Source organism: Drosophila guanche, unplaced genomic scaffold, assembly GCF_900245975.1.
Source record: "Drosophila guanche unplaced genomic scaffold, DGUA_6, whole genome shotgun sequence".
Lineage (NCBI taxonomy): Eukaryota > Metazoa > Arthropoda > Insecta > Diptera > Drosophilidae > Drosophila > Drosophila guanche.
The window spans coordinates 1,233,331-1,258,281 of record NW_022995758.1 but is presented as its reverse complement, the minus strand read 5'-3'; the positions used below and the strand labels follow the sequence as shown (position 1 = coordinate 1,258,281).

Sequence of the window (24,951 nt, the reverse complement as noted above, 5' to 3'; positions counted from 1 at the left end):
GGCTGGCGATAAGCAAAATAATTCGAAAACAATGCAAAAAGAATATAAAAATAAATATATAAAAGAAAGATAAAACCGTAGCAGCAGCCGCAGGATGCCACAGCAAAAACACCAACCAGCAGCAGCCAGGCAATAGCAGCAACATAATGGATTCTTCGATTTTACGAAGAACTTTCTAATTTATTTAAAAATAAAATAAAAAAATTGAAAAAGTAACAATCATCGATTAATTCTCTTTACTGGCGATCATGGGATCGGGATCCAAGGGTACCAGCACTGGGGCATCCATAGCAGGTTCTATGAGACATGTCCCCAAAGCCGTGACAAAACCGCAAAGATCATTTTTGACGAGAAATACTTACTAAATTTGTCAAAAATTAGAAATCTTAAATAAGATTGAGCTTACCATTACAAAAAAAGTTTTTAAATGGTTAAGTTGAAAAAAATTAAATATTGGTGGCTTCTCAATTTTCGTTTGGTATATTTTCAGGTGAAGCCATATAGAAAATCCTTTTATACGAAATTAAAGGTCACCCACTTAACTATATTTGAACTATTTTTTGTATGTCTACGCTGTAGATTACGGGCGAACTTTCGGGTTTCTGGCCAATTGGCTCAGGAACAGGCAAGAACTAATCTAATACCTACGATTAAATTCAAATAAATATATTTTTATTGATTTTTTGTTTTCATCATTTTATTTTTGTCTTCTTTGTTTTCACCTCATCAATATTCTTCTCTATCGGATTTCATCTCTCATTTCCTTGCGCATCAACTCAAGAGCTCTTTGCTATATAATTCTTGCGCTATCGGCATCTCTCTCTCTCTGTCTGGTAAACGCTCGACTTTTCTTATTGGTTAGTGTTCGTTCCTCCTCCTCCTCATAACTTTCTTCATTGTTTTTTTTTTGTTTTGTTTTTTAATCTTAATTATTTCTTAAATACATTAAAAAAATACATAAAATATTTTGTTGGTTTTTTGTTGTTGTTGTTGTTGTTGGTTTTTCCGTTTGTTGGTTGTTGGTTGGATTTGTTGGTTTTAAATATGTATTGTATGTATGTGTGTGTATATATGTATATATAAATAAGCTAACAGTATATTGTTTATATGTTTATGTTGTATATGTATTTTATATATGTAAGTATGCACTCTCGGATCTCGAAAGAAATAGGGTAACCCTATCTACACATATATTTTTTTTTACTTTTTCTCTATATAGAATTCGGCTCACGATCAGTTTTCTTGTTTTTATTTTAATTATTTGTTTAGGTTTTGTTGGTTGCGGGTGGCGTTTTTTTTTTAACTTTGTGGCTGTAATAATTCCAATGTTTCGATCAGCATGGGGCTAGTTTTTTTTTTAGTTTTAGTTTTAAGTTTTTTGATTACTAGAAGACAAAGCGGTAAACGTGAACGGTTACGGGTGGGGAGTAGCGGGGAATTGGGATGGGAATCAGTAGAAGGAAAAGGATATGGGTAAGGAACTGGCAGAAGAAGACGCATGGGGAGACAGAGAGGACAGTGAGGTGGGTTTTATCCGGTCCGGCCACTTCTTGACTAAATAATTTGTTTGTTTTAAAAACTATTCTAAACTTGTTTAGCCGCCCTTCACTTATTAAATAAAATGCAAAGAATAAAGTTGAATGCGCTCCATGTCCTATAGGTCGTCGGAAATAGGTCTGTCTGTGAGTGTGTATTATCGATCACTTTAATCGATAAGCGATATCCAGCGTTGTTTTGTATGTTTGGATGTTGGTCCATGTCCTCGTGTTGTGTTTTTTGTGGGTGTGTGTGTGTGTGTGTGTGTGTGGGGGGGGGGGGTGTGTGTTTGTGTAAAGTGGGGGATGGTAAGGGTCCTTGTTAACGTTTTCTCTTTAATTTATTTTACTATGCATCCACAATTTAACGATGATTTAGTTTGTTGTTGGTTTTTTGTTGTTGTGGGCGTGTGGATCGTGAGTGTGTGTTGAATGTGTGGTATGCTTGGTATCGGCTCTCTGCTGGACTGTTGCTTGTTTGGGGCTGCACTGCTTGGATCTTGGGATGCGCTTAGATGCGCTTTGGAATCGTATCGATGGCATTATTCTCAGGCTCTTCGTCCTTGGGTGGCTGACCACGTTGCTATCGTTTTACCATCGAATCGGAAAGAAGACCATCGTTATCATTATCAGATCGGGTCATATTGGATCAGAGAGCGAACCACACACACACACACAAAACACATTGGAAGAGAGAGAGAGAGAGAGAGAAGAAAGTAAAAAAGAAAGCAGAAGATAAAGAGAATGTATATAAATGTGATCAAAACACACACATCTAAATATCAATCAATGAATCAGAGGTATATATGTTATATATGTAGGTAGTATGTATGTATGTTGCATGTACATATGTATGAAAGTTTATATCGAGAATCATAATAGTAGGGTTGGCATACAACCAACGAAAAATGTTTTTTTGTTGTTTTTGATAAATTGCAGGATAACGGATGTGGGAGGATCGGTTCCCAAAAACAGGAGATTTAACTCATTCGATTCGAAGCTTGGAGCAACCGTCTAGTATTGTGTGTGTGTGTGTGGGGGTGTGGGTGTGTGTCTTTCTGTACTATCATCTGTCCGTTATTCGGTTTTAGGTTTTACACAAATGTTGTTTGGTGGGGTATGCTTTGCTTTGGGGTACCACTTATATTGTAGATGTATGTTTATAGTATATCCCCCTCCACCAAATGGCAGGGCAAACCAGGCAGTATGCAGTGTGTGTGAGACGAGGTGTGCTAGGGTATGATTTACGTATGATTTTTTATATTTTTAAGGCCCAGCCACTGGATAAATTTAATATAGTACAATGCACAAGAGCAATAGTTAAAGTATGTTTAGCAGATTTATTTTATTTATCAAACAATTATTATTATTATTATTTTTTATCTGTTCGGATTTCACATTCGCATTCGGTTTGATTGGGCCAGAGGGAAAGCGGGATGTAAGAAAAAAAACGGTACTTTCTATATGTGGGCGAGCAGTACAGTGTACAGTACTGGTTGGTGCTGCAGCAGCCAGTTTTTCTTCCCTGCTGTCTGTCCGTCCGACCATCGTACTGTTGGCCGTGCCGTTAGAGTGAAATGTCATTAGTGTGGCAGGGCACTGCGCTAGCGTCGTCGTTGCTTGTGTTTTGAAATTGGTGCAAGTGAGTTTTATAGATTAACAGTTAAATAGGTGTGTTCATGTACTGATGGAAAAAGTGTGATATGGAGAGAGAGAGAGAGAGAGAGAGAGAGAGAGTAGGAGTAGGAGTAGGATTAGTGTCACGCACAACGACGATCACTCAGCCTCAGCCTCGGGGTCGGGACGACTTAGGATCTCCTGACAGAGTGCAATATAGTCCTAGATACAGTCGTAGTAGATTCATAGCATAGTGGGCATGAAAAAAGTGAAAATAAATTAAAAGTAAAGCAAAAAGGAACATCAAACATGGAACATGAAACATTGAGCATGGCACACGACACGCGACATGGAACAGTCCCTTGAAACACTTCGATTCGATTTAGCTCAAGCATGGATGGGATATGGCGGCATCGTATAATGGATTATGAGATTGTGGTGAGGGAGGCGATGGGGAAGAGATTGGCAAAATGATAGACTGTGATTTGTATTAAATATCAGTTTCGTTTTTATTTTTAGTTATTGTTATTATTACTTTTGTTCTCCATTATATTCATTTTCTTGTTGTTTCGTCTACATCATTATCTTCTATCTTCTATCTTTCGTTCACATCGATCATTTATTAATTGTAAACAGTTTTCTGCAATCTCACATTAAATTATCAACGCTCCTCGGCACTCTTTCGATCTCTATATAGATTCTCATATACATATCTATATATAAATATATGTATATGCATATGTAGATATATACATACATATATGTACATACTATATATTATATAATTAATTCCTAATTTGCTTAAAAAAAGTTTCTCAATTTATTGTATAGGTGTTTTTGTTTACTCTTTTTTTTTTGTCGTTCGTTTGTTTTGTTTCGCAACTTCTTCTTTTTTATAATAATTAATCGTTACGCAAATATTAATATTTCATGTCTTAACAGAAAAAAAAATAAAAAAAAATTATACAATTATATATTTGTAGGTATTATTACGTTTTGGCAGATTACAAAATGCAATGCAATATTCAAATTCAAATTCCAATTCAAATTCTTTTCAACAATAGTACAATTCTGAAGTTCTCTGCGAGTACAGGAAATGCGTTTAGAATGTATAAAAACAGAAGAAACACGATGGCGCGGGCGTTTGGGTGTTTGGATTTTGCAACTATTCTGAAAATTTTGGACCCTCTTACAGAACTAAAACTAAACTGGTGGTGGTTGATGTGGCGGTGGCAACACAACACTTTCCTCTACTTGTACAATAACTAGAACAAGGTCAAACAACCATTTACTGGGGGAAAAACTCTACGAGTACACATTACACTACTGATCGCAGTACACACTCCGCACAAGCGGGTGCCTTTATTTCGGTATATTGTTAAGCGCTTCATTCTCTCTTTCTCTTACTCTTTCAGTTTTGATTGATTGTTTGGTTTTCAATTGTTTGCGATTATAATTGTTATAAAGGTATTATTATTATTGCTTTTGCGATGAATAAGGCAACACTTGCCGCAGCCCACAGTGTTTCCGCATGGAAGTTTGTCTCCTTTTCTTGTTTGTTTGAGAATGTTGCGGATTTGCTTTTGTGCTTTGCTATGTGTGTGTTGTGTATTTATGTGTGGGTTATGTTTATGTTTTATGTGTGTTAAGGATCTGTGCAGTGGCTGCTCTCTGCTCTTTGTTTCCGCTACTACTACCAGTTGGATCTCCCTCTCTCACTTTATTTCTCTCTGTCTCTCGCTGTTACCTGCTGACTCTCTATTTACTCTTGGGGTATCTTCATCTAGTAAATCTTCATCTTGGAAATATTTTTCTTGGGGACCCCCTGTGCTGAATTCCGACACTGTGAAATTTGACATGAAGGGTGTGTACGTATCGAATTCGATTACTTAATTTTTCCTGTTCTGATCAATCTTATTCAGCAAAGAGCACACTCAACAGGGCTATTGAGATGGCCCGTTTTACTCTAAAAACGATAACGATGAAAGAGAAAAACAATCCGTTGGAGATTACATTGGACCTACACATGCTGCTGCTTCTGCTGCTGCTTCTGTTGGAGCCGGAGCCGGAGCCACTGAGCTCTTTTCCGCCATTGAAATGTGTGACGAGAGGGATGACCATGTATCGGATTCGTCAACATAATTTTGGGCATAATAGCATGCGGAACACATGGTGTGCGGTGTGTCTGGGCGTGTCCCGTCTTGATTGTTGTTTTTGGTCGATTCTTGGGAATTCTTGAGTTCTATGTGCTATGGGGTGTAGGTTGGGAGTTTGGGGGATTAGGAGGCATTTATACAGGATTATCATTAATAATTCATTTATCAATGCGTCTAAATATGTAGTCTTTTTGTTACTTTTGTGTCTGTGGCTAAGTGTGTGGTGTTGTTGTGTGTGTCTGTGAGTTATTATTATTGCTGTTTTTGCATTGTTATCTGGAAGTACTACGTTTCTCATATATATCGTTGTATATCGCTAATGTTAATTACTCATTTTTCCCATTTAATCATCATTCTATCATTCTATATATCTATCTTGCTCATTCTCATACTCGTTCTATTGCTCATATTTACTGTAGGTGCGTTTGTGTGTTCGCATATGACCAGTGTTGTGAAATGCCAAGGCGTGAATATCATACAAAACGCACAAAACATACATACATACATCCGAATGACAGAAGAATAACACACACAATGCTACAGTACAGTACAGGACAAACATATTTTAAATAAACAAAATCAGTTATTTATTACTTAGCCAAACGCATATGCAATACATGTACGGTGTGGTTTTGTGCTGATTTTGGTTATGTTCACTTCTATGTATAGTAGTGTTAGGGTATGGCTATATGCATGTGTGTGCATGTAGGCATATGTATGTAGTTATGCATTTTAGAGCGCAGAGCCAGTGTTTTTTTATACTTATGCTAAAATAAAAACCTAACATAAAACATAAAAACATATCCTATACATATGTTTAGTTCCCATTCAAATCTGACAAAGAAAATATATACACACATACATATGTATATCGCTGATAAAAACCTAATCAAATTTAATTTGTTTTTTTTTTTTGTAACGTGAACTAAGTGTGATTGCATGAGGAGTTTGGTCTTCAGTGTCCCAGTGACTGATGATGGAAAAACTGTATAATGAATAAGTGAAATCTGCATATGACGGAACGAGCGTGCGTGCCTGTCTGGTGTACCTCACATCATATCATTTCCGCACACGTTTTGACTCATAATTGCAGTTATTCTTCTCTACTAGACACTGTTTCCTTGTGTTATTTGTTAATACATTCTACTAATCGTTCGCGTTTTTGTTGTCAGTTTTGTTGGTTTTCAATCAATATAAACGCAATTGGATTCTTTGCTCCTGGCGCTCAAAACCTCTCAGTACAGAAGTTGTTCTTGTCTCTCTCTCTCTTCTTTCCACTTTTATCTTATTCTCTGCAATTCTACCATGTCTCTCAGTGTGCCGTGTTGTTGTTCTTGTTGTCTATTGGTCTTCCCGTTGCAAACTATTTTTATACCCGGTACTCGAAGAGTAACTAGGGTATATTGTATTTGTGTGAATAACGGTTGTATGTAACGCACAGAAGGAAACGTTTCCGTCCCCATAAAGTATATATATTCTTGATCAGCATCAATAGCCGAGTCTGTCTGTCTGTCTTGTTTGTTTGCTAGTTATCAGCGACTATAAGAGCTAGAGCCACCAAATTTTGCATCCAACCTGTTATATGCTCACACAAATGCTCCCAAATCTACAATTTTGAAGATAAAAGAAAACTAAAAACGCCGTTCCGTAGGGAATGGCCATATCTATCAGATCACCAATGGGATCCGATTGGATCAGTATTATAGCCAGAATGAAGATATTAATTTGCAATGGCTAAACCCACCCTGTCCAGCAGCTTTTGTTGTTCTTTTCACATTCTCTCATTCACACTCTGCTTCACTCGGCCTCTGCCGTCAGTCTGCCTCTGCCGACTTTTAACCCACCCCGTCCCGCTGCTTATATTTGTTTTTTTTTGTGTGCGGGCGCTGCCTCTGCCACTGCCGCGAGTCTGCAGTGTGTGGGTCTAGGGAAGGGCGGCGAGCTAAAGGAGCGTGTTGGTGTGAGAAGTGTTGTAGATGTAGATGACAGTTGAAGACAAAATTGAAAATTTTACAAAACACCTCTAAGATGCAGATGTAGTACTGAGTGCCGGGTATAAAAGTTGTGACGCGTAAGAAGCGTCTCACATGTCCCTTCTCGTTTGCTATATTTTGTTTCGTATTTTTTTTGTGGTTTTTAATTTTGTTTTGTTTTTCAGATTTTATTTGTTTGTATATGCAATTGAATGGATTGTTGTTGTTTGTTGTTGGTGTAGTTCTTGTGTGTTGTTGTTTGTTGGTTGGTTGAAGGTGCGTATATGCGTGTGTTGTTGTTTTTGTGTTGTTTGAATTAGTTTTTCTACACACACAATGTTAGATTCGATCGAACAGATCGTTCGGTTGCAGATCGAACATAGAGGAGATTGGTTGACCGACAAGGGGATCGATCGTGATCGGTTGTCGTTCGGATTTTGTGGATTTATGACCATTAGGTGGGTTTTTTTTCGATTAAATTGGTTGTTTTTTTTTTTTTTTTGTTTGTTGTTTGGTGGACGTATGTTTGGGGAGAGAAAACAAATATAAAAAAAGATATAATATATATATATATATAGTTTATAGTTGACGCTTAGTTCAGATATAGTTTGTACTTATGAAGTATGGTATAGGTATTATGGAATTCTCTGGTGTTAAAAGAAGTGAGGATTTTAGTCATTAAGAAGCCAACGAAAGAACACAAAAAAAAAACCAGGAACCGCAACTGTTTTAAGTTTTAAAATAAAAATTGCAATCTAAAAATTATGTTCAAATTGTTTATTTGCAAGTTACAAATAACACTTTTTTTCAATGGAAATCAGAAGTAAGGCTTGTTTTCAATAAATATTTTTAATGATACTAATAAGAGTTCTTTGTGCCTTTTTTAATAAAAATAAAAGTTATTTTAATTTTGTCCTTCAAAATTTAAAATAATATTTATTCCGTAACTTTTATTTTAAAAATCAAAAATAAAAGGTAAATTGGTTATCCTTTGAGCCGAGTGGTGTATAATCATAAATGTATACACTTTCCTGATTAATGAATATTAAATAATCACAAATAACTCTTTTCAGTAGTTTTAAAAATAGTAATTTAAATATCTTACTTTTTATTTATATTTATAATATCAAAAATTAGAATAAAAAATGATTTATAATATATAAATCGTAAATAGAAATTGTTGGCTGGACATAGCTAATTATGTGTGAAATGTATTTCCTGCACATTGATTTATTTATTTACAATTTGCATTTAGAACTCTTAATTGCGGTCCCTGCAACAAACTAAGTAGTTATGAATTGATCGTTTTAGAATTTGTGTGTAAATTATTGTGAGAATAATATAAAGCTAGTTAAGGTTTTAAATTTACCGCTCGTAGTGGCATTTTGAAATTGGCTGCTGCCTGCAGCTGAATTTGATAAGCTAAGCTGTGAATTTTAAAGCCATACAGCCTGTTTTTTGTTGATTGGTTGGTTTGCATTGGTTTTGCAAATTTCCATTCGGGAGGAAACGCATCAAGATATAGAGGAGAAGAATTCATAATCAAATTATTTGAATGGCTTTTGTCATTAGATTGCTGCATGGGCAACTGACGTGGCGGACAACAAGACTCACCGTGGAACAAATTGGTTAGTAGGACGCTTGGGCCGATACTCGGGATGCACCATGAAGAGCATGTGTGGAAATCCAGTACCAAAGTAGGCGCCGTCAGTGTGATGATGACGTGACGATTTTGGTGTATAGACATCAATGCACTTTGGGCAATAGGTCTTCACCATTGCCTCACCGGGTATGTCCGAAAGGCCTGAAACACAAGAAATAGGTTTCAAGATTAGTTATTCGATATCGGGAATGTCAGGATCAAGTTAATAAAAAACAAAAATGGTTATCTGCATAGTTGTAATGTTTGAATTGGTGACACATCTGCATATCTGGATAATCGCGAGACTGGCTCTTAGCCAGCAGAAGGCAAGTCTCAAATGACATTTAATCATTTGATTCCCATTTTCTGGATGGCAGCCGCTTGTTTGATGATTCACATTGGGATCGGATTTTTGTATAATTAAGAGCCAGACTTGGCTCAAGTACGGGCCTTGCAAAAAATAAATAAAGATTGTCGCGACATTTGAGACCATTGATAAATGATCGGGCAGACTGGCACTCACAAATGTTAATATACACAAACCATTCAAGAGGGGCCTAGCAATGACAATTCAGCGAAAAGCTAAAAGGAGCATATCTTCAAATAGAAGGGAATCCATTTTGGGATGGTAATTCGATGCAATTATCGATGATTCAGCAGCAAGAAAAATAATAGTGGAAGGGCGCAACCAATTGGCTAGACATTTGGTGCTTCAAATATGCATATTCAGCAGAAAAAAACACGTATTGGAGGGATATTTGAGGGCGCCCATAAAGCGCTCAAGGATCGAATGGGGGGAGTGACAATGATTGGATGGTACTACATACCCAAAGGCAACATTGGCTGGCTTTCACAGTAGACACGTGGGCAGTGTCCGAAATCGCCAGTTTGATATTTCTCAATCATTTGAGCGATGCCGCGATTTGTTAATATATATCTAGCGTGTATGAGGCCATAGAGCATCTCAGCGGCCTGTTCGGTCATGTCCGACTGCAAGGGATTGTCCTCCAGTTCGTCCTCTGTGGGGGGTAATTGAGAAATGGTAAAAGTAAGTGAACATAATTCTTCGATTGGAGGGTTCGTTGGGACACTTACCCGGTTCTAGATCTAGTATCATGTCCAAGGCTTGCCGATAATTGGGCACCTGCTCATTTAATCCAGTTAAATTAAATTTATCCTGTATGTAGTCCTCATCAACCTGGAGAGAAAGAGATCACACAATAGAGAAATGAATTAATTTCGAGAAATGAAGGAAGGCACTAAGCGGTGTAATGAGCGCGACTGTGTGTGAGATTGGAGGGTGTCGCTTCTGTACAGTTGGACACTTTTGTGCCCCACCTTGTGGCACACACCCAAACAGCCTAAACGGCATAGTACGCAACGACACTGGGCTGCCTGCATTTGGCTTTGCAATTGTTGCACCCGCGCTGAAGGAGAGCGCGCGCTCGACGTCTGCTGCCGCCGTTGCCATTGCTTTCGCCGCACACCCGCCGCGCGTCGTCACCCGTCACCCGTGGCTAGCGCCAGCCTTCTCTTGCTTAGATAACAGCTAGATTCCAAATTGAATTTAAACCAAATACATCTATTCCACTTACCTCACAGAAGAACTCGTTGCCACGAAGCCCACAGAACCAGGTGACCCAAGAGACTTCCTCGGAGCTGCTCATTTTGCTGCGGGTTCGGGTTGGGAGGAGGAAGAATGTATACAATATATCATTATTAGGCAGTTTCGAAGCAAATGGAACCCTGGGATCATATCATAGGTCCTTTGCCGGACACACACACACACACAGAGATTCACACGCACATTTGCGCACACATTCACAACATTGATGGATGCACATGTGTATTGTATATTGCAGAGTATTACATACATTATGGGGATTATTTTGCGTAATTTGCCTGGCAAACGAATTTATTGTTGAAATACCATAGAACGTGAAAGCCGGAGGGGGCCGAGCGGTTGGCGGGCGGAGCGGAGCAATGCGGCGCGACAGCGGGAGCTAGGGCGGGGACGGTCCGATGAAGAGGAAAGGTGTGGAGCGGTGCGGTGTGATGTGTGAGGGGTCGGCCGCCGGAACGTGACGATACGTTATGGTACGGTACGCGGTTGCACGTCAAAAAAAACAACGTAACTTAACGAAAGTAAACGAAGTGAATTTTGTCCACGAGTTTTTTTTTCGTTTTCGTTTGCTTCTTTCTTGGAATTATGCTCGTCTCGCGGTGGCTTCTTGTTGCTTTTTCACCGCCACGATCTTTCAACGTTGCGCGTGTTGTAAGTGATTTGATGCTTTTACTGCAGCACACACACGCCTAATCGAATATTCCACTGATTTGCGATTTCGAAAGCTGAGTAAAAAGGAAGTCAATTTAAATTTCTCGTATTTTGACAAGCGCTCATATAAAATGTGCCGAGCAGCAAGAAGAAGAGCACACTGGTGGAAATTGAGAAAAAAAGAGACACATATACACACATGCACACGAACGCACACACATACGCATCCACCAACACACACGCGCGCACACACACACAGAGAAATGCACGCACGGTTTATACAATTTAGTACTTAATAGTTTCATTGTTTGCTGGTGGCTGGGCCTGTTGCTGCTCGTCCATGGCGGTTGGAAGACTCACCTAAATTATTATAAATTATATGAATTGATTGGATTTTGCAAGGCAGCAGAACCGGTAAAGGCAAATATTGTAGCGAAGACGGAATCAGGTATGAAACTCGCATTTATCGATAAGTGCGTCAATTTGTGTTCATCGATATATGTAAAACTGACAACCACTAGACTGACCAGCCTGCTCAATCCGCCTACATCACATTAGTGTGGACGTATACGAATACCGTAAAGAGTAAAAAAGTGTTCGGTCAGCTGTGTCGCACGTTTTCATTTCCATTCGCTGCTTGCTGTTAGATTTTTTAACATGGGAGGCCACCACAAGAAGAATCTGCGTGCCGAGAAGGCCAAAGTAAAGCTCAAGGGAGCCAAGCTGCCCAAGGGTCTCAATGTGACCAAGACCGACTTTAAGGTGCGCAAGATCGAGATCCGAGAGCAGCTCAAGGAGACTTCGTACACCGAAAGTGGCCAGCGGCAGCTCAACCTTAAGGAGACCCTGTCCCGGCTGAAACATCACAGCTTCAAGTTCCGCACGGATGCCATGCGCAATGTGCGTGAGTCGGTCAAGTCCGGCCAGGCCGATCACCTCATCGGCCACCTCAACGAACTCTTTCAGGGCATCGCCGCAGGCGCCCTCGACATGGAGCACAGTGTGCGCCAGGAGTCGTTCAAGACACTCGATGTGCTGCTGGAGGTACTGCATCCACAGGCTGTGGCGCCTTTCTTCCATGTGATTTCGACCTACCTCAAGTGCGCTATGACCCACATCCATCCCACCATACAGGAGGATTCGCTTCTGATGCTGGACGTGCTGATGCTGCGAGTGCCACCCTCACTGCTGGCGCAGCGCAGTGCCAGCACCATTGTGGGAAACTTTATTGACATGATCTCGCGCTCCCGCCACGACAACGAGAAGTCAAATCGCTCGCTCACCATGAACCTGGGCCACGGCAAGCAGACGACCGTCAAGTGGCGGACCAAGGTGCTGCTCCGCCTTCAGCAGATACTTGCCACATTGGCGCAACACAGCGCCAAGACAGCCAGCACCAAATATCCAGTTCATGTCGTCCATTTCGATGAGAATCGCGCAAACTATTATGGTCTGCTTAGCCCTTACGCGCAGGACACCCGCGACTTGTATGCCATCCTCCACGAGCCCAAGCTGAGCGCAGAGGGTGCCCAGCTGCAGACGTATGTGGAGCAACTGATGCCCCTGCTGCATGACAGTTGGCTGGAGGTGAGGCCGCAGCAACAGCAGCCCCTTCTGCCGCCCGATGCCTCGGCCAGCCTCTACGTTGTGGTCAACCTGATAAGCCAGCTGTGGACGCTGATCAACCAGCACGAGGCAGCGAACAGCACCAACGAGTTGAGCCTCTGGCTCAGACAGAATCATTCTAAAAAGTTTCTAAAGAACTTCCTCGAGCAGGACGGCAGTCGCTTCCCCTACCAGCAGATGCCGCACACTCAGGCAAAGGGCAAGAAGTTGGCCAAAGAGAAGGGTCCCGCCGACGGCGGCGAGCAGTGCCTGCCCCAGAACATGGCCATTGTCCAGATAGCCTGCCAGTTCTACCCAGATCCGAGCGAGAAGCAGGCCACGGTCTTTGCCCACCTCGTTCAGTATGTGAACGAAACACTGAAGCAGCTGGAAAAGCTAACGCCGGAGCACCAGCTGCCTCTGGTCGCCGCCCTGCGTTCGCTGCTGCTGGACAATTCGCTGGCGCTGCACAATCTGATACCAGAGCAGTTGACGAGTCTGCTGGATGCCTCCATGCTGGCGTATGTCGAACAGCGCTATGCCACACGTGAGGGTGTCTCCACCAAGATGCTGAGCCTGCTCTGCGAGATTGTGCAGCAAACGGAGCTCTACAAACGCTTTGGCGGTGAGGAGCGTTTCGCCCTATTTCTGGGCTATCTGCCGGAGCTGCTGCTCAAGCCAACGGTGGCCGAGGGAACGCTGCGTGCCATGGCCACCCTTTGCCGCCAGATGAATGCCATTTTCATGTCCGCCCTCGTACAAAGCTCTGCTGATATTCTTCTCCACCTGTCGCAGCTTCAGGTGACGGGCAATGCCCAAGGCGAAGACAAATTTGAGAATCAAAAGCGTATCCTCAATCTATTCTACTATGCCCGAACATGTGACACAAAGAACCAACTGAAGAAGGCGCTCAGGCAGCTGGCCAAGCAGCAGAAAAACGACAAAGACGAAGATGATTCTCCCTCAAATGAACAAATTTTCAGGTACTTGCAGTCGGTGCTGGCGTTTGACTAACCAACCCATTCAAATAGTTTATAAATCTAGTTTATACTCTAATATATTTTCTCTCAATTAATGATGGAACTCCATTCAGGTTTTGTGCTTTTTTTGGGGCTTCGGCTTGAAACGATCCAGGACAGAGCGTGGGGGCTTTGGCTTTGAGTCCCCTGCCAACTCCTTGCTGCTGCTGTGCTGCTTGATCACGCTCTTCTTGGCCTGCCTCACCTCCGCTATAAACTCCTGGAAAAAATGAAATACAAACCAGATTCAGTGGATGCAGTTTTAGGCAGATTCCGATTCAGATTCACTTACCTTTCGCTTTGTATCTTTCACAATCTGCTTGTTGCGCGATGCCTTGGCAGTGCCGCCGCGACCCTTCATCTTGCGTCGGGAATTCATGCGTATGGCTGGTGGCTTGAGGTGGAAGAGCTGTCGCTTGGCATCGATCTTCTCCTGCAACGTGGGCGCATCGACGCCGGTGATCTCATTGGGATCGAGCGTGATCAGTTCGGGTGGAATCTTTTCGAGCAGGGCGTGCACCTCGTGCTCGCGTCGCTGCTTGCTGGTCTCATACGGATTGTCCTCGAGGGCATCGTAGTTGGGCTCACCGGAACCAGGCACCAGCACCGAGTGGAAGCCCTTGGCCGTGGATAGACCCAAAACATCCTCGTACGGACAGAAGCGCAGGCCATGGACAAAGGCATCACAGCGCTGGCGGAGATAGGGCAGCTTGGTGCGATCCCCAGTGCCGCCGCCGGACAGCAGATCCGTGTAGGTCTCCATATAGTTGCCCTGGGACAGGGCCAGCATGCCGCGCTGCGACACATCCAGCTCGTTGGCTGGCAAACGCAAGCGGAAGAGGGCCAGCGGCTGGTCGTTCAGCATGCGGATGTCCCAGACCTTGACGTTGCGATCCAGGCCGGCGGTGACCAGATGCAGGCCCTTGGGGTCCACCGTCATGGCCGTCATCGCTGTCGAGTGGCAGAGCAGCTTTGCCAATGGCTCACGCACCTTGGGCGACCACATGGAGACGACGCCACGGCTGCCACCCACGCACAGGACACCGTTGCTGGGATTGTGTCGCAGCAGGCGTATGTCGCCCAGGCCGGTGTTGAAATTACCCACCAGCTCGCCCATGGAGACGTCCAGCCAGGAGGCATAACCCGCACTGTTGCCGGCAGCCAGAAGGAAGTGGTAGGGCAGAAAATCAAGTCGATTCACGTTCGTCAGGCGCTTGACGCAGTGCAGCTCCGTGCCCTTCTTGTCGTAGAAGTAGACCCAGCTCTTCTGGGCCACCGCATACATGGTGGGAACGTGCAGCCACTGGACATCGGCCACGCTCTCCATCACATTGAATTCGCAGTGGAGCTTCTTGGTGACCCAATCGAAGGCGGCGACATGGCCACGCCTGCCGCCCAGAAGCAGATGACGTCCGTTCTTTGAGTATCGCATGGTGTAGGGGCCGAACTCCAATTTAAGTTGGAAGTGCTTGGACGCCGACTGCAGATCCACATTGGCCGCAATCTGCTCCTGGCGATACTCGGCCGTTATCTCGCCCTCGTCGGCACCCAACTGGCCGGCGGTCTCCTGCAGCAGCAGCTCTGTGCGTGCCGCCTGTTCTGTGGCATAGTCCAGGTACACCTCCTTGCGCTCTTGCTGCTCCTTAAAGTGCCTCGTCTTGACGCCGCGCGCCTCTACCTTTTCACCTCGCGAGTACTTGGCCAGCAGCTCCGGTGGTACGTGGCTCTTCCGGGCCTCGTCTGGGTCAGTCGCCTCGGCTTTGACCTTGTTGGGACGCAGTGGCTTGCTGGCTTTCGACTGCGTTTGCATTCTGATGAATTCCCCCACAACATTTTGTTGATTCTTGCGCTTTAACTTGACTGGCTGCAAGCCAGCGGTGTCGCCATCGGCAGCGGCATTGTCTGTGTCGAAATAGCGTTTGTAGGGTACCTTGGGCTTCGCGCGCCCTTTCGGTGGGGCCTTGGACATGGTGCCAAAGCTATAAATTAAAGAAACTCTCAAAAACAAAAACGAAGTTTTAAAACAACGTGCACGTGCTGCAGTGTGACCGCAGGCTATTGATCAAATATACCGTCTGATCCTAAGAAATTTACCTAAATATACCTCTCATTTTGGAAAAATACCGCAAACAGCTGTGCTCGATGGACAAAAACCCGCAAATAGTCGATAAGAAAACTTGTTGAGCTTATCGAAAATCAAATTTAAATTTATTCAATTATTTAAAGGCTAATTAAATGAAGGTTCTTAGTATAATGCAACGAAAAGACATCAAAATACATTTTAAGCTCGAACAGAAAGTGCTTTCAAGGTCTTTTCAACTAGTTGTAGGCGATTCAAGTGTTTTTAAAGTTAAAACTTAATTTGGTACGATACTCGTTAGACGAATTTGAAGGTTAACGCCACATCAGTCTATGGGAAGCGTAAATCAATCTAGATTCTAGAACAAACTAATAGACACGCCCATAGGGCAGTGCATTGGGATAATAAGGCATTAAAAATTTGGCCCCAAAACGGGGCTGGGACTGGGCCGACTCGCTGCTCGAGGAGAACATTGATGTACAGATATCGGCCCGATCGCGATGCAGGCGGCTGCTGCTGTTCGACGTGCTCGTTCCGGCCAGGCCCGTACCCGTGCCAGTGCCAGTGCCACTGCCCAGTCCTAGTCCAAGGCCAAATCCTAATCGAGCGCCATGACGACGCTCTCGGCGACGCGTGCGTATCAATGAAAAGATGGCCACGACGACGGCCACCAGGAATATCAATCCAAGAATACAAAAGGAAATGGCCAGCTTTGAGATGGACAGACAGAGAGTGCCCTCACCCGGCAGCGGTCGCACATGAGGTGCATAATCCTCCACTGAAATGAGTCCACGCATTGTGAGGCTGCGTAGCGGGATGTGGCTGGGGATTGCACTTACCGCTCATGTTGTACCGCCGGTCGTAGCGCAGGCGATCCACTTCGATCTGCGGCGCAGTCACGGCCAGCGAATTGAACACCTCAATGCGTGCCAGGTGCTGGTCGGCACTCAGCTGCAGCTGTTGCTGCTGCTGCTGCTCGGCGAGGCGACAATTCAGCTTGAAGAAGATTCAAAAATTAGAGTTTTATTCGAATGTGTAATGGTAATGGGTGACGGTTGCCTCCTCCACTTTTCAGCTTCAGTTGAGTGCGTCTTGGTGCAATAACCACATTAATTAGCAGACGCAACAGCACTAAATCCTAACACGCTACGCTGGGCCAGTGCCCAGTAGAAGCCGGCAGCAGGGCAACACTTTCGTTTTTCATTGCAAGTCGCAACCGAACAATTGGTACGAACAAACTCGTATATGAGATGCATTATATTGGGCCTTGTTTCAACTGCTACATATATGAATATACTTATTGTGGTACTGGTACTTACATTCGGACACTTCCCCTTGCATAGCTGCACGCCACAGCTAACATGCAGGCGCTCGCGATCGGGAAACTTGAAGGCGGGAAATGTGGCCGCAAACGTGCGCTCGACCAGATCTTCCTCGTGCTGCTTTGACCAGCCCTCCTCGGCTGGCTTGTGGTGTGTATGCAGAGCGGGCATTACCTGCAACAGTCCACAATGAGAATTTTAGACTCTGAGTCTCGGGTCAACACTTTTTCGGGTGTACAAAGTGTTCCTGAACCTGAACCTGTCTCTGTCCCTGTCCCTGAACCTGAACCATTACGTTTTAATGATCGCTTATACAACATGATATACATGTGTGTGTGTGTGTGTGTGTGTGTGTGTGTGTGTGTGTGTATGGTGGTGACAAAATCCCGCGCTAACCATTCTCTCGCACGCTCTCACATTTGGCCATTTCCGTTACGTGCGTACTGGTACATACATACATACATACATACATACATGCATACAAAAAAGAAACGGTAACAAAAGTCATTTTTTGTAGCCAAGTTCAATGGCAGATTGAGATACAACTACAACGAGTACGAAGGTGGCGGCTATGCTGTGCTCTACGTAAAGCAAATGTATGAAATTACAAGACAATGTGATTTACATCTCGTCTTGCAAGCCATTGTTGGCTAGCAAGTAGGAAAACCGAAAGAGGGAACCCCGTGGCACGTTGATTAGCCTGGTGATGATGTCTGTCTGGTTTCAATTTACAAGACCCCCAAAGAGCACGTGTTGCCGCATGTGTGTGGGTGGGTTGTGGGGTGGTTGTGTGACTGCGAAACTTGAGACAATAACAACAAGAGCAAATTGTTGAGGAAGTTCAAACGAGTTCACGTGCAGAAAGATGGTAAATATGTAACCAAGTGTAAAGTGGATCGAAACGGATGAAAAATTGTTGAATTGTTGTCTTCCGGCCACTCAAAGATTTGTATTCATTGGTATACATATGTACATAGGGTTAAAGCTGCAATAATACGGCTCAAACCCGATATAGAATTCAAATTCTCATCGCAAATGGGTCGCAGGATCTATCGACATCGAGTATCTGCTGTCGCAACGGTTCTAAGACCACGAGTTGTTGTTGTTGTTGTGGATCACATTCTCTAAATAAAAAGAACTGTGCCATCGCTGCGCGCGCTCAAACAAACAAAAGACAAAAGTTTGTATTTCACTTTTCTTCCACGCTCTGACCCAGAAATGTTTCTAAACCAAACAAATCAACTTGTGATGGTTGTGCGCATAAATTTGCAATCTGGTCGCGGGGCTAAGGGGCTAAACCAACGCAAAAGAAAATGAAATGTGCTAAAACGGAAGGTAAGTCCAAGACAAGACAGAGGGGTAGAGACATACTCAGAGGCAGAGTCAAACAATAAAACAAACATAAAATGCAAATGGTTTCATCTGTTGCTGCTGTTGTGTTGTTTTTTCTTCGTTCCGTTAAAATAAAACAAAAATTAAGCCGTGAGATTTTTTGTTGCTGCTTCTCCAATGCAAAAGCAACAATGGCGAAGAGAAGAGCAGCGTCAGAAAAAATTTGTTTGACCCATTTAAGGCCGCAAATGAATGACATGTGCATAAAGCTGCGACGCTGCCGCCGCCGCCACCACCGCACAGCCGCCACAGCGCCCCTGGATGGAACGGAACGGAATGCAAATGGCCGGACTGGCAATGGCATTGCCATGGCCCCTTCCGCTGCGTTCCGCTGGTGTTGTTGCTGGTGCTGGTGCTGGTGCTGGTGCTGTCCGGGGATAGAGATGTAGATGGAGCAACACCACCACCACCACCAACAACACAAACAACTTGATGTCAAAATGCTAAACGATAAATATTTCTGTGTATTTCACTGTTGGCTAATTGTTGTGACCTCCTAATTTACTCAAGAAGAACTGAAGCAAGAACCCAGAGAACAACAGTTCACAGGCGTTTATTTTAGTTGTTTTTCGTAGTTTCTTTAATGACTTTTAAGGGGGGCTACGGCTCGACTCCACTGCTTGGCTGGGCAACGAAAACTGTTCTAACGATCGCGTAATTATGGCTAACAGTTTTGCTGCCTGTTGCCTCCACATTTAATGCCGCGCGGGTCGGTGCTGTGCTGTAATAACTGTTACAATTAATGAGGCGGCTCTGCTGCTGCACTCTGCCGAGCCTCTGTGTGTGTGTGTGTGTGTGTGTGTGTGTGTGTGTGTGTGTGTGTGTGAGATGCGAAACTGTTTTGGCAATGTGCAAGTTCCAATACCGATTGTGGGTGTCAGAAGAGATTATGTCTAGCTGGTTGTTATTTGTGCATACTCTCTTGATACCCTCTAGATGGCTGTCGTCCGTAAAAATGAAAGTTAAATGCGATCAATCGTTGATCGCCCCACAGCGTAATCAGCATTAGCATCAACAGCAGCTTCAGCTTCATTAATTAATGACTTTTTTTGTTTTTGTCTTGTCTCGTCTGAGTCTTGTCTCTTTGGTCTAACGGTAATCACATTTCTAGCTCTACCTCTCGCGCTCACTCTCTTTCTATGTTTTGTAGAATGTCTCGCCGCTGGCGCTGGTTACGCAAATGGTTGGGGGCGAATCTCCGAGCGGCTGCAGCCACTCTGCGGGCCCGCACTGTACTCACCTGCTCGTCAATCGGACAGCCACGTGCATCGAGCAGCTGCTGCGTGGATTCTCCGAGTCCGTCGAGTGCCGCACAATCCACCACACGGACCCCAATGGTGCCGGGCACTATGGCGCGTACGGTTAAGGTGGTGGGCACGCCCACTTCCACAGAGCCAGTGCCATTGGGACCGCCCAGCTCCAGCCAAATGCGAACGCGCGGCGTGTCCATATGATGATTATGATGATGATGATGATGGTGATGATTATGTTGAGGGACTGCAGAAGGGACCGTGGAGGAGGAGGAGGAGGAGGAGGAGGAGGCCACATGGGTGGCAGACGCAGCGGCCAAGGCACGCATTCTTGCATTTCTGTAATAAATATGAATATTGCTATGGATATTTCTATGACTATGGATAAAATAAGAGATTACCTCTCCCGACCATTGTCTGTGCGCAGACCTGGCACTCCTGGCACTCCTGGCAGCGGCATGCCCATGGCATTGGCCGGCAGCTGGCACCTAACCGAGCTGAGGATATCCGTGCTTTGTCGCAGCTTTTGCTCCATCTGAAGCATCACCCGCACCGTGTACTCTATGCCGCCGTCGGCCAGCGGATCGGCACGAACGCCACAGCCGGAGGTGGGGATACGCAGCTGCAGATGGGTGGAGTCTTTGCCGCGGGATCGGCACTCCAGCGGGAAGTCCTTGGCATAGAGCAGGCCGCGAAATGGTCGGCTCAGCAGCAGCTGCATGTCCAGCATTTCCCTGCTGCAGTTCACCTGCAGCCGCTGGATTTGCATGGATGGGACAGCAGATGGAGCTAGGTTTGGGGTTGGGGTTGTGGTTGGGGCTGGGACTGGGACTGGGACTGGGGCTGGCACTGGAGACGTGTCAGTGGAAGTCGTGGCGGCGGCGGTTAGTGTCGTTCTGGTTGCCCAGCTAGCATGACACACAAAGTGCGGCAGATGCAGCAGGCCGATAACGGCGGCAAGTGGCAGCAGCCCGCGGTGTAGGCCAAAGCCAAAGCAGAAGGGGAACGGGAAGAAGAAGAACATGTTTCCGATTTCCCGTTTGCCGTCGGCCCAGGCCCGCCCCAGCGATGAGAACCGCAAATGATGATGCTACCTGCTGGATCGGCCAACACCTGTTGCTGCTTTTGCTGCTGCTTTTGCTTGATGAAGCGTGTGGCAAGTGCCTGCTGGCTGGTGTCAGTTGTTAGTTGGGGGAGTTGTGAGGTGGGCGGTGGGAGGCGGGGGGGTCTGCGTGTCGTAATTGGCCTACTCCCAGTGCGAGAAGAGAATCTGGTCGCGTCTGGTCGGATCGTCTGCGAAATAGATGATGGAAATGTGTGTACAGCTTTAGCAAACGATTTTGAGTGCAGCCTCGATTAAATGGATATTTATACATCGTCCCTTCCCAATCTTTATAGCTACATAATGGCGATGCCAATTCCGCACCGAAATCGTGTCAAGTTTGGGTGACTGGGGGGAGAGAGAGCTTGGGAGATGTTGCAGCATGGGCGAACAAATAAATAAACCAAATAAATAAATGCGATAAAAGCCAACAAGCCAGAGCTTGAATCAACATCAACATAATGCGTCTGCCTGTAACTTTGCGTAATCCCATTTGATGTTGCTTGCTGGCTGGCGTTGTCTTGTTTGCCCATTTATTGTGTCTTCAGTGTTTGTGTTTGAGCTTCGCATCTCTTATTAGCTCAATTTTGTTTGCATTTGGGCATTGTAATCATCCCAATTAACAATAAAACGTTGACTATGCAGCAGGCTCCCAAAAAGACTTTTCAAAGTCAAATCAAACAAATTTGCTCACCTTCAGCCCTTCACTTTTGTGGGTCAAATATTTAAAAGTCCTTTGTAATCCTTTGTATGATGGATTTTATTTTATTCTCAAGTTCTGGTAATATGTTGTATTTTTTTATTTATACACATCACAAGCAACAATAAAAAAAAAAACAAACGGTAATCTTTGCACAATTTTTGCGGTCAATTGAAATGGGGGAAAAAATAACTGAGAGAACCGCAATTTTTGAATTAGTTGATTATCGCCACTACGCATGCGTTCGCTTCACACGATTCAGAAATGTGCAGAAAAACAACAACAAGAAAACGAGGATATGAAATGGAGAAACACGGATTTGAAGATGAGTAAAAGAAGCCAGGGCAAACGCGCGCCACCGAGTGTGCAAATGCAATGCAGTCGTTGTTGAGCGATACGACTCGAGAAGATAGCCAAGTTAGTAGTCGGCCGCTAACCGCAAACGCGATGGAAGAAGCAGAAGACGGTCGTGGCTACGCATGCGCTGTGATTTGGCGCGGCGATATCAAGCCGTTTAAATAATTGACTATCGAATCTTGTGGGCAGTGCGATGACTTTTTCGGAAACATTGCCAGGCTGCCAATGGTGGCTGGCCACACTGTCTAATTTCGTAAGGTATAAGAATAATAGAAACGCCCACCATCGATTTCTCATTAGAAAATAGTTAGTTGTCAACCTAATTTTTAAACATTCCAACAAAAAAAGGTTTAAAAACTAGCCAATCTTGTGGTGAACTGATTGATATATCGGACAAAATCATAGTTTTAGCGCTAAGACTAGCTAGTCTTATCAAATAGAACATCAAAATCGAGGAAAATGATTTTAGATGTACGGTATATTTACAGTATATTTTGAAATTGCATGGGTATATTTCGGTATATTTCCGAGGGTCTGTCGGTATATTTGTTCGACAATACCGCGGTCACACCACCACATTTATCAAGACCATGAAGAATTTCTTAGTTTTGTCGACGAGACCTCCTTATAGTTACTTCATGATCAAGACGAACCACATCGTTGTACTATAAATTGTAAATAAAATAGCATTTCCGGGATACAACCGAAACTCGCAGCGTATCGTATCAGATGAATGTGAATATGTCTGAGATAATTGAGTTTGTGCTGCCTCCACGCGACTATCCGAATGAAGACAATGCCATTTCTGTGGGAAGTGTGGGCAGCGTCAACGAGGACGCTACCTACGTTGTGCTGGACGGACTGAGCCATGAGTACGATGAAGATTTTCTCATTGTCAACGAGGACCTGACCGAAGATGAGTTGCAGTTCGAGGAGCCCGACCATGACCAGCAGCTGGAAAACGAGCAGCAGCCCTTTACGCAGGAGCAGTATGTGGTGACGGAGCTGACGTCCGAAATGGATGAGGCGGTGGAAGAAGAGGACGGTGACGAGAATGATTTCGAGCAGCACCACACAGAACCGACTGTTTTCGAAGAGGCAGATGACCCCGATACGGAGCTGGAGGCGGAAAAAGAGCTAGAAATAGACTCTTCGTTGGAACTTGAGCCAGTGCTGGAGTCGGGGCCGTCTCCAGTGCCAGTGAAGAAAATCAAAGCCAACCCGAAATGCGTCATACGTACATACAACACCTTCGTCGACGAGGACGAGCCCCCACAGTATGTGGAGCCTAGTAAAAAATTGCTAAACATATTCAAGGGACCTCGCCGCTATTTGCTATTCGACGACCTCTTGGCCACAATTGTCGACTTCGATGAGAACACCACACCGATTGTGGAGTTCTCAATGACCACCGGTCTGCCGGACGCCAAGCTGCCCGTCGAGTGCGGCATATGCCCAGATGTGATGCACAAGTCCAAGCTGGCTAGGCATCAAAAGTTCCATCTGGTACCTGGAACTAATCGTTATTCGTGCATCTATTGTGCGGAAACGTATCGTGATTGTAAATACCTGGCCGGGCATGCCCGACGACACATGGGCATACGACCGTACGTTTGTCACGTGTGCAAGTTGTATTTCTCCACCAAGCAGGATCTGCGGGTGCACAACCAGCGGAGGCACCAGAAGAAGGAGCACGTCTGCGAGCTGTGTGGCAAAACGTTTTCCCAGAACACGCAGCTGAAGCGACATCGGGAGGCCACGCACGAGAAGAAGCGTCGTTTCCAGTGTCACAGCTGCCAGAAGGCTTACTACAAAAATTTCTCATTGCAGGAGCACATACGCAACGTGCACATGGGAAAGCGACGAATGCTGAAGTGCCCCTTCTGCGGAATGCAGTGTCGCGACGCGCACAAGATGGCCCGCCATCGCAAGGAGATGCATCTCAATCAGGGCTCGTTCGAATGCCACCTGTGCCAAGAGGAGTTCACCGACATCAATTATTTCGATGCACACAAGCGTTCTATTCAGTGCCGCACCAATACACAACGTTATATCAAGGAGCATCGTTCGGGAGAGGCGTCCGGCTCCGGGGATGCCAGTGGTCTGGCTGAGAACGATGACGAGGACGCAATGGGCTTAGAGGACGAATTTGATGAGGATGCTGGACTGCTGTTCGAGGAGGCGAGTCCCGAAGACCCCGATGACAGTGAATATGTCAATGGTACATATTTCCAAGAGGGTGATCCGCGGTACGTCCAGATATCCGACTATGACGGTCAGATAGTGGAGGGTGTTGTTTTGCACGAAGAGGAGCCAGAGGAAGAAGCTTACACCGAGGAAAAATATCACTATGACGCCATGCAAGAGAACAGCTATACAGAGCATTCTGTTGGACGGGAAATAAGCGCCGATGAGCTGATTTACGAAATCACTCTGAAGACTGAGGATGACAATTAAGTGGTGCTATGTGGTGTACCCCTATTCCCCTTCCTCCACGAAACCACAAAACCCCTAAATTTTTCGCACATTTGTGCAATATGTAAATATATACAAATTGAACATACATAAACTAAGAAGAACTTTTAACGTAAACAAATAAAAAAATATAGTAAAATAAATTAACTACCAAACAATCAAATCAATCATTCAAACTTGGCAAAGAATGCGACTATGCCAGGCAGGGCTGTATTCGGCATGGCATCAGAAACACTCAAAATGCAACCTCGCTAACGCAGGGCGGGTTAGGATAATAATGCTGGAATAGGTTGGGTCGTGTCGGAGTGGAGTCATTGTTAAGGAAAACGGAAAAGCCACGCTTGTAGGGCAAGCGTATTATGTCTAGGCAAATGGAAAATTTTCCATTCGTTTGCCATTCGCAGCGCCTGGGTGACGTCAACAAGATTATGAAGCAACTATAAAGGAGGGC

At 44.6% G+C, this 24,951-nt stretch overlaps 5 protein-coding genes across 9 annotated transcripts; 2 read left to right on the top strand and 3 right to left on the bottom strand.

Moving 5' to 3' along the window:
- Positions 1–1,291: 1,291 nt before the first annotated feature.
- On the bottom strand, positions 1,292–11,711 carry LOC117590536 (casein kinase II subunit beta). Of its 5 annotated transcripts, none has more exons than XM_034283257.1 (7): positions 11,559–11,711; positions 10,519–10,594; positions 10,019–10,121; positions 9,751–9,942; positions 8,896–9,085; positions 8,651–8,732; positions 4,036–5,401 (listed from the first exon to the last, which is right to left on the bottom strand). In XM_034283257.1, exons 2-7 carry the CDS (start codon positions 10,588–10,590, stop codon positions 5,162–5,164), a joined length of 879 nt encoding a protein of 292 aa, XP_034139148.1. In that variant the 5' UTR covers positions 10,591–10,594; positions 11,559–11,711; the 3' UTR covers positions 4,036–5,161. The 5 variants fall into 5 exon arrangements, with proteins under 5 accessions (XP_034139150.1, XP_034139151.1, XP_034139148.1 ...); XM_034283258.1 differs by lacking the exon at positions 11,559–11,711 and adding an exon at positions 10,798–11,344; XM_034283259.1 differs by lacking the exons at positions 4,036–5,401; positions 11,559–11,711 and adding an exon at positions 1,292–2,118.
- A 62-nt stretch (positions 11,712–11,773) lies between these two features.
- Positions 11,774–13,859, top strand: LOC117590522 (testis-expressed protein 10 homolog). The gene has a single exon (XM_034283239.1). It carries the CDS (start codon positions 11,856–11,858, stop codon positions 13,815–13,817), a length of 1,962 nt encoding a protein of 653 aa, XP_034139130.1. The 5' UTR covers positions 11,774–11,855; the 3' UTR covers positions 13,818–13,859.
- Positions 13,843–15,884, bottom strand: LOC117590523 (WD repeat-containing protein 46). Its single transcript, XM_034283240.1, has 2 exons — positions 14,115–15,884; positions 13,843–14,042 (listed from the first exon to the last, which is right to left on the bottom strand). The coding sequence occupies exons 1-2, from the start codon at positions 15,789–15,791 to the stop codon at positions 13,893–13,895; spliced, it is 1,827 nt and encodes a 608-aa protein (XP_034139131.1). The 5' UTR covers positions 15,792–15,884; the 3' UTR covers positions 13,843–13,892.
- A 127-nt stretch (positions 15,885–16,011) lies between these two features.
- On the bottom strand, positions 16,012–21,141 carry LOC117590545. The gene is made up of 5 exons (XM_034283274.1): positions 20,268–21,141; positions 19,857–20,205; positions 17,222–17,398; positions 16,742–16,898; positions 16,012–16,680 (listed from the first exon to the last, which is right to left on the bottom strand). Exons 1-5 carry the CDS (start codon positions 20,888–20,890, stop codon positions 16,271–16,273), a joined length of 1,716 nt encoding a protein of 571 aa, XP_034139165.1. The 5' UTR covers positions 20,891–21,141; the 3' UTR covers positions 16,012–16,270.
- Positions 21,142–22,613: 1,472 nt separating this feature from the next.
- On the top strand, positions 22,614–24,658 carry LOC117590524 (zinc finger protein Gfi-1b). Its single transcript, XM_034283241.1, has one exon. It carries the CDS (start codon positions 22,755–22,757, stop codon positions 24,480–24,482), a length of 1,728 nt encoding a protein of 575 aa, XP_034139132.1. The 5' UTR covers positions 22,614–22,754; the 3' UTR covers positions 24,483–24,658.
- Positions 24,659–24,951: the final 293 nt, after the last annotated feature.

Bases quoted from the DNA above. Each gene is read 5' to 3' on its own strand.
- LOC117590536 (XM_034283257.1), bottom strand. From the start codon at position 10,590: ATGAGCAGCTCCGAGGAAGTCTCTTGGGTCACCTGGTTCTGTGGGCTT. The intron at 10,122-10,518 runs GTAAGTGGAATA...CTTTCTCTCCAG, and splicing joins GCAACGAGTTCTTCTGTGAG to GTTGATGAGGACTACATACA. The intron at 9,943-10,018 runs GTAAGTGTCCCA...TACCCCCCACAG, and splicing joins GATACTAGATCTAGAACCGG to AGGACGAACTGGAGGACAAT.
- LOC117590545 (XM_034283274.1), bottom strand. From the start codon at position 20,890: ATGTTCTTCTTCTTCCCGTTCCCCTTCTGCTTTGGCTTTGGCCTACAC. The intron at 17,399-19,856 runs GTGAGTACAGTG...GGACTGTTGCAG, and splicing joins GCTGTCCGATTGACGAGCAG to GTAATGCCCGCTCTGCATAC. The intron at 16,681-16,741 runs GTAAGTGCAATC...GACTCATTTCAG, and splicing joins CCGGCGGTACAACATGAGCG to TGGAGGATTATGCACCTCAT.
- LOC117590523 (XM_034283240.1), bottom strand. From the start codon at position 15,791: ATGTCCAAGGCCCCACCGAAAGGGCGCGCGAAGCCCAAGGTACCCTAC. The intron at 14,043-14,114 runs GTAAGTGAATCT...CATTTTTTCCAG, and splicing joins TGAAAGATACAAAGCGAAAG to GAGTTTATAGCGGAGGTGAG.
- LOC117590522 (XM_034283239.1), top strand. From the start codon at position 11,856: ATGGGAGGCCACCACAAGAAGAATCTGCGTGCCGAGAAGGCCAAAGTA.
- LOC117590524 (XM_034283241.1), top strand. From the start codon at position 22,755: ATGAATGTGAATATGTCTGAGATAATTGAGTTTGTGCTGCCTCCACGC.